Source organism: Salvia splendens, chromosome 3 (assembly GCF_004379255.2).
Source record: "Salvia splendens isolate huo1 chromosome 3, SspV2, whole genome shotgun sequence".
In the NCBI taxonomy this organism is placed as follows: domain Eukaryota; kingdom Viridiplantae; phylum Streptophyta; class Magnoliopsida; order Lamiales; family Lamiaceae; genus Salvia; species Salvia splendens.
In genome coordinates this window covers 8,073,388-8,084,221 of record NC_056034.1, presented here as the reverse complement: position 1 = coordinate 8,084,221, position 10,834 = coordinate 8,073,388, and the positions used below count along the sequence as shown (strand labels likewise).

The 10,834-nt window shown below is 41.4% G+C and overlaps 1 protein-coding gene across 1 annotated transcript; it reads right to left on the bottom strand.

Annotated features, from left to right (window-relative positions):
• Nucleotides 1-709: 709 nt before the first annotated feature.
• On the bottom strand, nucleotides 710-3,922 carry LOC121793625 (AT-hook motif nuclear-localized protein 1-like). Its single transcript, XM_042191658.1, has 5 exons — nucleotides 3,200-3,922; nucleotides 2,253-2,320; nucleotides 1,665-1,796; nucleotides 1,415-1,576; nucleotides 710-1,217 (listed from the first exon to the last, which is right to left on the bottom strand). The coding sequence occupies exons 1-5, from the start codon at nucleotides 3,501-3,503 to the stop codon at nucleotides 966-968; spliced, it is 918 nt and encodes a 305-aa protein (XP_042047592.1). The 5' UTR covers nucleotides 3,504-3,922; the 3' UTR covers nucleotides 710-965.
• Nucleotides 3,923-10,834: the final 6,912 nt, after the last annotated feature.

The following is a 10,834-nucleotide window of genomic DNA, read 5'->3' as shown; positions in this document are numbered from 1 at the left end:
GCGCTAGCCGTCTCGGTGGGACGGGTGTCTCAGCGAGACCTGGACGGGACGGGACGTTGCAACGCGTCTCGCTGTCGTCTCGTCTCGGAGGGACGAGATACGAGACACCCGCGCGGCGCGTTGCGGGTGCTCTTACGTTGTTAATCGGCTTCACAAATTTAAGTACCACTCAATCATCTTGCCTTTTTCAATAGTGGATTAGGAAGTCGATTTTCATCATATTCAAATCACTAAATACTTCCGAAACAAGTAAAATTATGGCACATACAGTACTCTCAAATTATCGAATGATGCCAATTGCCCCCTAGTATTGATTAATTCAAAATTTCAATTTAGGATGCTTTCACATGTTACTTGTATATATTGCTCAGGAAGTAGCTTCTCTCACACTTCAAAGCAAATCCTTAACAAAACCAAGAGCTTATTTACCTCCTCAAAATCTCTCACAATTCACCTTCCTACAGTAAGTAAAACAGGCTTTTGTCCACATTTGAGCTGATCACCCTCGCAACTTCCAACTCCCACTTGATTTTCTGTCTATTTAATCTCATCATAGTAGCCGTCATCGTTGTCAGCAGCAGCTCAAATGTGGAAGAGTTTAAATGAACAAGGGATAACAAAGTGAGATGAGAACATACGTTTTTTCAATATTTTGAGGTTCATGCAAAGAATCTTGTATTTTTGTCAGAGAATCTGCAGACTCCTGTAAGATCCTGAATGTGAAGTAATTTCTTGAAATTGTGAAGTGAAAATGCTGTCTCCAATTTCATTACTACACATTGCTAAGCATCAGAAGTTCCTAACTCAGCAACTAAACTATGAAGAAAGAAAGCAGATTCAGTCAGGCAAATCATGCCTTTGCTCTGAGTTGACATACACTCCTTGGCAACGTAAGAAAGGCACGGCCCTAAAATCCCTAATTCTAATGAAAAACGGCTAAAGATTCACACGGGATAGGGATACAATCAGCACGCTATTTCATGGCTTTGCACTCTAGAATCCTCAGCATTATGTTCAGAGTGTACAGAAGGCAAGTTGTTGCTGGGATATGAAGCAGAGGAGGTGAGATTTGGCCTTGCTCTATTGTAGGCTGCTTCATATCTTTCTTCAGAGACCGGGTTAGAAGGGACGGCGCCAAATGAAATTGTGTGCTCGTATTTTGGCTTCATAGGCTTTTGCTCCACCTGATTTCCAGAAACAAAGCTGCCGATAACAACCTGTTTGTAGCATTTCAAGATTGAGTATCAATTTGCAAGATCAAACTGTAAATTGCATTCTGATGTTTAACGGCAAGTACCAAAGTTTAGACAGACAACCTATATTTCATGCTTGTCAAAACATTAGATTACCATTCTATCTATGCCAATCATTAACATAATGAGGCCAGTTTCATCAGCTTGAATAACCGTCTTACCTGAACAGGGCCAGCTGCTACTATCATCCCAGCAAGTCCTCCTCCAAATACACGACCATCGGGGCCCACTAGAGAGACACTCATCCCTCCTGATCTGCTTTTTGTCAATCCGTTATCGCTTACAATGAAAGATCCTGCTAGAGAAAGTATCTCAAAACACCCCTGTGGAAAGCAATACAAAAAATGAGAATACTATTTCTTCTACATATATTACCATATGAAATTCAGTATAAAAGAAAGAAGATGTTACCTCGTACGTTAAAGTACCACCAGAAGAATTTGATTGACGCAATGTAACATTTGAGATGGCACCATTTGCAGCCAGGATGCAAATTGCTCTAGATACTTGTTGGGAAAATGATATTATCTTCATATTAATATCCTGTCATTAAAGAGTGAAGCTATAAGACAGTAAAACACGAGATAAAGAACCTTCTGATCAACCTTAGCAGTAAGTATTTGTATCATCTAGAAGATATGCAAGATCATAATATAACCACAGTAATAATGAGTTAACACCACCACCAACATTGAGTAAAGACATGCGCTCTTACTAAGTAGATAAGCACAACTCTTTTAATTAGTCGATCAAAATAACACCACCAACAACATTAATTACTGCAGTGAAGGATCTAAACAATATACTTCACCCTCGCACAATCTATCTTAATTGTGATTTCATGATTTTTATTCACTAAAGATGATATTGTTATCACAATAAAATTTGTAAAGGATCACATGACTCAGGTTAGAACAAATTTGTAAAGAGAAGCACATTAAGGTGTGTAAAGAAACTAAATCAATACTGTATTAGTTAATTGGTCATAATCAGAAGTACCTCGCCAGCATTAACAGTAATCACATGAGGTGTAAAACTTCCCCCTGCGGAGCATGCCAGCTCGCCCCCTACAATATAGAAACATATGGCATTTGCAGGATCAGATTCAGAAAATTGTGAAACTTTTAAGATCAATTGCAAGTATAAATCTATTAAGGTAATAACTACAGTAATAAATATTGCCAAAAAGAGTACAACTGTAAATCAACTCCACAGGTTTTTTTTTCAGCTGAGTCCAGTTCACCATTTGGAATACTAGCACATTACTAATCCTCATTAACTTTTCAAGAACTTCACCACGGAAATGCAGTTTTACTAATCCTGCAGTAGCCAGAGGAATTTCATTCTTTCACAAATAACCCCAATGTGTATTACATACATTCCCTCATCTAGAAACAGTGAACATGCATCATTCTAGAAATCAGAAAATAGATACTCTGGTTTGATGTCTACAGATGCAAAAAAAACATGAGCTTAGAGAGGCTAGTTTCGAGCAAAGAATGAAATATATACATGTTGGAAGGATAAAAGAGGTGCAAATAACTACTTTGGAGTTTGGGGGTAAGCTCTACAATTAAACATCTTGTTTACGAGTATAACACTGAAACTGCAGAAAGCCCAAATTGTTTACATCATCTCTCACTCATTCGAGTTGTTTATTCTCAGATTGCCAAATGCACAACCGCAATTATTGAGTAAAGACATATCTTTTGTTTTGTCACATCAGCTCGAGGAGCATAAGTATAAACAAACACTAGTGATTCTATGAAAATTTTCACTCATTGTGCCAAAATCACCAAACTAGGACAGGTTTCTCCTGACAAGTGTCCCAATACCAAACTGGATAAGCATAAAACATGTAAAGTTGAGTCAGAAAACAACAATGCAGCCCAAAAACACAAAAGGTGCAATTTCAATCAACGCATTAATAACATTACAAATCATACCTGGACTTGAAAATTCCAATTTATGTTTTTTCATTGAAGAGTTGAGGGGTCGTTCCGAATAGTCGCCGTTAAACGGAATGGAGGCCGATATGGGCATAGGAGACAATGCCAAGATCGAGCCATCCGCCGCTGCATACTTTCTCGGCCGTCCCCTCTTCTTCTTCCCTTCCGTGGGAGGAGCGGTTGATCCTCCAGCTGGGTCGGAGCTTTCAACTCTCAGCTCCACCCTGTAGCTCTCGGGAGCTTCATCACCTTTCACGGTGACATCAGCACCATTCAACCCTTCTTGTGATTCCTCCATCATGTACTAAAACAGACAGTTCGACAGAAAAATCCTTAAACCCTCAACAAGAGACAACGACGTTTTAATCCTAGGTTCACCGAGTGGGTAAAGGTGGAATCTTTTTCAGCTTCGACACTCAAAGCTAAGCAAAATAAGATTACAGAATGTAGAGTAGTAGCGATACATAAAAAAGGGCATTCAAGTATGATGGCTGAATATTCTGATATGATATCAGTTCAGTGCAGCAGAGTCTATTGTTACCATGATTTCTCAACTACTAGTGTCTAGTAATAATCAGAGGGTTAATCTCTGCCGTTGCAGAGAAGTTACGTAGCTTCAGAAATACTATTCCACTATTGAATTTATTTTTTTTGGTTTCTTGCAGACTTTTTTTTTTCCTGAGATGTAATGAAATTAGGGTTTTTGTAAGGAAATAAAAGTTGGAGAAGAAAATAAACTAGGAGCGATAAATGTTGGAGTCGATTAGATATAATAAGCCAATTAATTTGGTCAGCAGCAATATTTTAATTTTAAAATTCAGAGTATTAATTACGGCTAATAAAATGGTTTCAGGTCCGTCTTGAATTTTTTTTTTCAAAATGAGTAAATGACAGATTAAGGAATTGGAATACATAAATTTGAAAATACGGGAAAAGAGGTATTGTCATGGAATATTGAAATGAGAGTGTAATTATTTAAAGCTATAAAAGTTAAGGTTGGAAGTATTCTATATTTCAGCATGTTCTTTGTCTATACGATAAAAAAAGTTGACCATTTTCAAAAAGATGTGCCCTTAAGTTTTGGTTAATTTACTGTAACTGCCACTTTGATGACAACTCGGATTACTTGCATGCGACATGTTATGTATAAGTACTATATTAGCAAGAAAATCGAAAAAATTTAGATTAATAAAGAGTAAGAATAAGGGTAGAGATTCCCCTTTTTAAAAGAGATCCACATAATAAAATAAAGATAACATGTCCCATATATTCCATCAGCTGCTAGCTGGTAAGTTAGCCCACAAAACAGTGTGTTTTTTCTCAGTTCTTTTTGGGGGAGGTTATGTTGATGGAGTTCAAGATCAAGCAAGTATACTTCCTTTTTGTGCATTAAATCTTATGTTGGTTTCTGGTGATTACAAGAGATAACAAAACCGGGCGTAATACAACCCAAAAGAAAGAAAAGGAGAAACTGAACTAAATGAAATTACAACGTAAGAATTCGAAACAAAGAACCGTGAACTAAGTTTAGCCGAGTCGAGGAGGCCTCTTCCCGCAAGACGAGATACGCCCCGGTAGTGCTCTTCGGTTTGGCGTGTCGTCCCCAAAGGTAAAACGGCTACGTCTCTATTGATGCAGCACCGCAATCACTAGAGCTCCGGCGAACTAGATGGAGGAGAGAGCAGAGCTTCGACAGAAAGACAATGCAGAGAGAGGGAGAGAGCTTATGCAGAGAATGCTTGTATGTGTTGTGTCCTAATGCATTGGTATGGCTAGCCTATTTATAGGCCAAGCCACCATGCAGGGTCAACCAGCCATTGAAGGCTCATCATGGCCAATTCGTAACCGACGTCGGTTACAGGCGTGTGGCAGGAGTGTGCCATCCGTGTGTGGAGCGTGTGGATTTCTCATGTGGCACCCGTGACTGTGCCTCGCTTGACGACGTGTCAAGCCACTTGGATTGCTGACTCGGCGGTGGTCCAAAAAGAATAGTTTGGGCCAAGCCCCAAGCTCAAAGACCACCCAAAGACCAATTGCCAAGATCCAAGTCCAAGATCGAGATCGGGCCCGAGGCCCGCGCCCGCGCCCACGCCCACGAGCACGAGCACGGGCTCGGGCTCGGGCGGGGCGGGCGGCGGCGGCGGCGCGCGCGCGCGTGTGGGCTTTTTCACCCATCTTGATCCACTATAATTATTAAGTAACATAAAGTCACTTAATTTACACACATTAAAGATGTATTAATCTTCCAATGTGGGATAATTAACACTAGTTAATTATTCCCTAAGCACATGCTCCAAGCTTTAATTAAAAGCTAATTATGCCCAACTTTAATCCACTATTTCTCACTCACCGGAAATCGGATTTGAGAAAGTTAATATACTACATTTATCTACGTAAAATGTAGATCGACGCTATATCATTTAATTTCACAAAATTAAATGTCTCGTCACATTTATTCTTTGGTCAAAAACCATTGACCGGGCATATTTAATCCATGATTTTTACAATCCCCGACATGAGTGGAAATAGCCAAATGCATATGCATGCAGACATAAGCTCAACCCTCGAGAGGTATATAAGCATAAGGATAGGTAGTTGTTGACTTTGAACCCTCCATAGTCGACACCATCGGATACACAGGCGGCTTAGTAGCGCGATGCTTTGAACTAATCCCCCACGGCGTGCACCGAGACAATGGTGTTAACGCTTAAACGCCTCAACCTCATCCGTTCTCACGTTTTGTGTCCATTGCGGTCTTGGACACCACTTTGGATTCATAAGTACGTTTTATGAAGCGACCACACTTCGCACTTACATAGGTGATTCTTAGTCAAGTACCTTGCCATACTTGGTCTCTTTGAGAACTCCATCTCTTTGAGATCTTTAAGAACCATTAAAAGTCATAAACTTAGCCTTTACCACTAGGCAAGTTCTCCAACACTCTATTGCTCTTAGGGAATAGATATAGTTTGAGTGTTTTCCATGAACTCTCATAGCTTAGTTGTCCCTTTGAACCAAGTTCTTGGGATCTCCAGTCATCATGGTTGGGTTACCACTGTGATAGTTCTTTAGTTTGTGGATTTCAAACCCATTCCCTCTAGCAACTTATTCATTTGATCACGGTTTAACCCTTTGGTTAGCGGATCCGCTAGATTATCTATTGACTTCACATAGTCAATTGTAATCACCCCTGTTGTGATCAAATGTCTCACGGTATTATGTCGTCGACGTATATGTCGAGACTTACCGTTATAGAAGCCATTGTTTGCCCTTCCAATAGCTGCTTGGCTATCGCAGTGGATCAGCACTGGTGGCACTGGCTTAGACCAACATGGAATGTCTTCAAGGAAGTTCTTAAGCCACTCGGCTTCCTCACCAGCCTTATCCAAGGCAATGAACTCCGATTCCATTGTTGATCGGGCTATACAGGTCTGTTTTGTGGATTTCCACGATACAGCACCACCCCCAATAGTAAAGACGTATCCACTTGTCGAAAGTGAGTCTCTATTATCAGATATCCAATTGGCATCACAGTACCCTTCAAGTACCGGGGGGTATCTCGAGAAGAGTAGCCCATGATTTTGAGTATGTTTTAGATATCTCAAAACCCTCACAAGAGCTCTCCAATGCTCTTTGCTTGGATTGCTCGTGTAACGACTTAACTTGTTCACGGCACAAACAATGTCAGGTCGAGTGCAATTAGTCAAGTACATAATGCACCCGATGACCCGTGCATACTCTTCTTGAGCAACGGGCGCGCCTTTGTTTTTGCTCAAGTGAACGTCGAGTTCAATTGGAGTTTTAACCGGCGCGCCATCATAGGCTTTGAATTTATTCAATATCTTCTCAACATAATGTGATTGTGTTAAGATGATTCCATCATTCGTTCTTAGAATCTTCATTCCAAGAATTACATCGGCTAGACCCATGTCTTTCATGTCAAAGTTTCTCTTTAACATGGCCTTTGTATCGTTAATTACTTGAGTGTTGCTACCCAAGATTAACATATCATCAACGTAGAGACACACTATAACATGACCGTTATTAGTGCTCTTGATGTAGACACATTTGTCACACTCGTTGATTTTAAACTCATTTGATAACTTTACATTATCAAACTTCAAGTGCCATTGCAATGACGCTTGTTTCAATCCATAGAGGGATTTAACCAGTTTGCAGACCTTTTTCTCTTGTCCAGGTACTACAAACCCTTCAGGTTGTTCCATATAGATTTCATCTTCTAGTTCACCATTTAGAAACGCAGTCTTTACGTCCATTTGGTGAATCTCAAGATTGTGCAATGCAGCAATCGCGAGAAGCACGCGGATGGAAGTAATCCTCGTTACAGGTGAGTATGTATGGAAGAAGTCATGTCCTTCCTTTTGTTTAAAACCCTTTACTACTAGTCGGGCTTTATACTTATCCACTGTTCCATCGGCCTTAAATTTTCTTTTAAGTACCCATTTACAACCCAGAGGTTTCGCACCTTCAGGTAGATCAACCAACACCCACGTGTTGTTTAGCAAAATTGAATCAATTTCGCTTTGAACAGCTTCTTTCCAATGCAACCCGTCTGGGCCATCGAAAGCTACTTTTATAGATGTCGGTTCTTCATCTAGCATAAAAGCAATGTAGTCAGGACCAAATGTTTTTGGTGTTCTGACCGTATTACCACGTCTTAGTACTGTATCATTAGGATCGGGCCTTGCATGCTTGCACGATTCAGGTTCCGCATCCGCTGATTTAGAACTAGTGGCTTCTTCTTCCACTGGTTTAGAACTAGTGGCTTCTTCTTCAATTCTTGTCTCAGAATTGGTTACGACCTTTTCTTTGTCTTTGCAAGGAAATGTATTTTCGAGAAATACGGCATTCCTTGACTCAATTGTTGTCCCCACTGTTATAGTCGATATTTCAGACTTGTGAACAACAAATCGATATGCACTACTGTTAAGTGCATATCCAATGAAGATACCATCAACCGTTTTAGGTCCGATTGTAACTTCTTTGGGCGGAGGAACCATTACCTTTGCCAAACACCCCCACACTTTGAGGTATTTGTAGGATGGTTTCATTCCCTTCCACAACTCATAAGGAGTAACATCTTTTCCTTTGAGAGGGATCTTATTCAAGATATAGTTGGCTGTCAAAACAGCTTCCCCCCACATGTTATGTGGTAATCCTGAAGTTAGAAGCAGTGCATTCATCATCTCTTTTAGAGTTCGATTTTTGCGTTCTGCAACACCATTAGATTGTGGTGAATATGGAGCAGTTGTTTGATGAATTATACCACTTGCGTTGCATAACTCCTCAAACGGGGCTACATATTCTCCTCCTCTATCGCTTCGAATCATTTTGATTTTACAACCAAGTTGATTCTCAACTTCGTTCTTATAATTTTTGAACGCCTCTATTGCTTCATCTTTACTTCTTAAAAGATAAATGTAGCAATATCTTGTGCAATCATCTATGAAAGTGATAAAGTACTTTTTACCACCTCTTGTTTGCACCATCTTTAAATCACATACGTCCGTGTGAATTAATTCAAGGGGTTTTGTGTTTCGTTCAACCGAATGAAACGGCAACTTAGTCATTTTTACTTCAAGACAAATTTCACATTTATCTTGATTATCCACTTCATTAGCCTTTAGTAAATCTAAATTTACTAATCTTTTAATGGCTTTTGAATTTACATGTCCCAATCTACAATGCCACAAATTTGAAGACTCGGTCAAATAAGAGGAAGTAGATGCCTTATTATTATTGGCCAATGGCTTTGCAACACTGCGAGTTGCTACACTAAGCTTGAAAAGCCCGTCGGTTACATAACCTTTTTCCGAGGGATTTTCCAAACTTATACAAGACAAACCTATCAGACTCAAATACAAGTTTAAACCCCTTATTAACTAGTATTGATCCTGACACTAGGTTCTTGCGGATGTCCGGGACATGCTGCACATCCTTCAACGTGATAGTTAGGCCAGACGTCATCATGAGAATCACGTTGCCAACGCCGAGGACTTCGGACGATGCTTGATTCCCCATGTTGATTTTCCTCCCTTCGACAGCAGTGTAGGAGGCAAACTTGCTCCTGTCGGAGCAAACATGTGCAGTAGCGCCGGTATCAATATACCAGCCACCATTGTTGTTGTTAACAAGGTTGACCTCTTCAGTGACCACAACAATGAGGTCGTTTTCATCCCAGTCTTTGAACTCCTTCTCAACGACGTGGGCAGCCGGTTTCTTCTTCTTGCTGCGACAGTCCTTTGCAAAGTGGCCTTGTTTGCCACACTTGTAGCAGTCGCCTTCAAACTTCTTTGAAGGCTGCTTTCCCTTCCCCTTGTCATTTGGACGGTTTGGGCGAGGGCGTTTGTTGGAGGGTCCGCCCCGCTCCAACAGATTGGCCTTGGCTTCATTTGGGGTGAATCCCTTAGCCTTTTGATCACTTTTGCGCACGTCGGCCTCGATGCGCAACTTCACGATCAAGTCTTCAAGGGTCATCTGCTTTCGCTTGTGCTTGAGATAACTCTTGAAGTCCTTCCAACTTGGAGGGAGCTTGTCAATGATCGTGCACCTTAGGAATTTGTCGGGCAAGGTCATCCCTTCAGCCACTAATGAGTGGATGATCATTTGGAGCTCTTGGACTTGCTCCATGACGGGTCGAGAGTCGACCATTTTGTAGTCCATAAATTTGGAAGCTACAACTTGCTCCGTCCCTGCAGCATTATCTATGCTATACTTCTTTTCTAGGTTTTCCCACATTTGTTTAGATGTGGTTACATTGGAGTATACATTGTACAAACTATCATCTAAAGCACTTAGAATGAAATTTTTACAAAGGTAATCTCCTTTCCTCCAAGCTTCATAATCTGCCATGACTTCGAGCCTAGTCTCTTGGTCGCTTGGTGCGGGCGGCTCGTTCTCCGTGAGGAAGTTGGCGACGCCCAATGTTGTCAAGTAGAACAACATCTTCTGGTACCACCGCTTGAAGTCAGATCCTCCAAACTTTGGTGGCTTCTCGGCGGGTGGCATCATTCTTGGTGCCATAGGTGCCGCACTTGGTCCATTGAAGGAACCAATTCCGTTGCCCCCGAAGGAGCCAACAACTTGGTTGGGCATAGAGCCCCCCATGTTCGTGTTGGGCATAGTACCCCCCACATTCGTGTTGGGCATAGTGCCCCCCACATTCGTGTTGATCCCGGAAGATCCAACACCAGTATTGAGCCCGAAGGCACCAACACTCGATCCATTAAAGGATCCGAAGGAACCACTATAAGTGGAACCAACCGAACCACCAAAGGTGGAACCAGTGGACGCCCCAAAGGGGTTGTCCCAAACCCAAGGGACGGTGGATGAGGCAGCTGGGAAGCCGGGGGTTGGCATCATCGAGGGAATCGATGAAGTGTTGACCGGTCCAGTGGTCGCCATGGTGGGGGGAATGGCGGAGGTGGTGGTGGCAGCAGCAGTGTTGGATTCCGTCGACATCTCCAGCAAAGGTTTAAGTTTCGAAAGTTTTTAGTTCAGTTTAAAAGGTCCAAATCCCTTCAAAGGCAAGTTATCTCGTCTTGCGATTGTTGGTTTCTGGTGATTACAAGAGATAACAAAACCGGGCGTAATACAACCCAAAAGAAAGAA

Coding starts and splice junctions, on each gene's coding strand:
- LOC121793625 (XM_042191658.1), bottom strand. CDS start 3,503: ATGATGGAGGAATCACAAGAAGGGTTGAATGGTGCTGATGTCACCGTG. Junction 1,797..2,252: donor TTACTGTTAATGCTGGCGAG/GTACTTCTGATT, acceptor CTTTAATGACAG/GATATTAATATGAAGATAAT. Junction 1,577..1,664: donor GTGGTACTTTAACGTACGAG/GTAACATCTTCT, acceptor TGCTTTCCACAG/GGGTGTTTTGAGATACTTTC.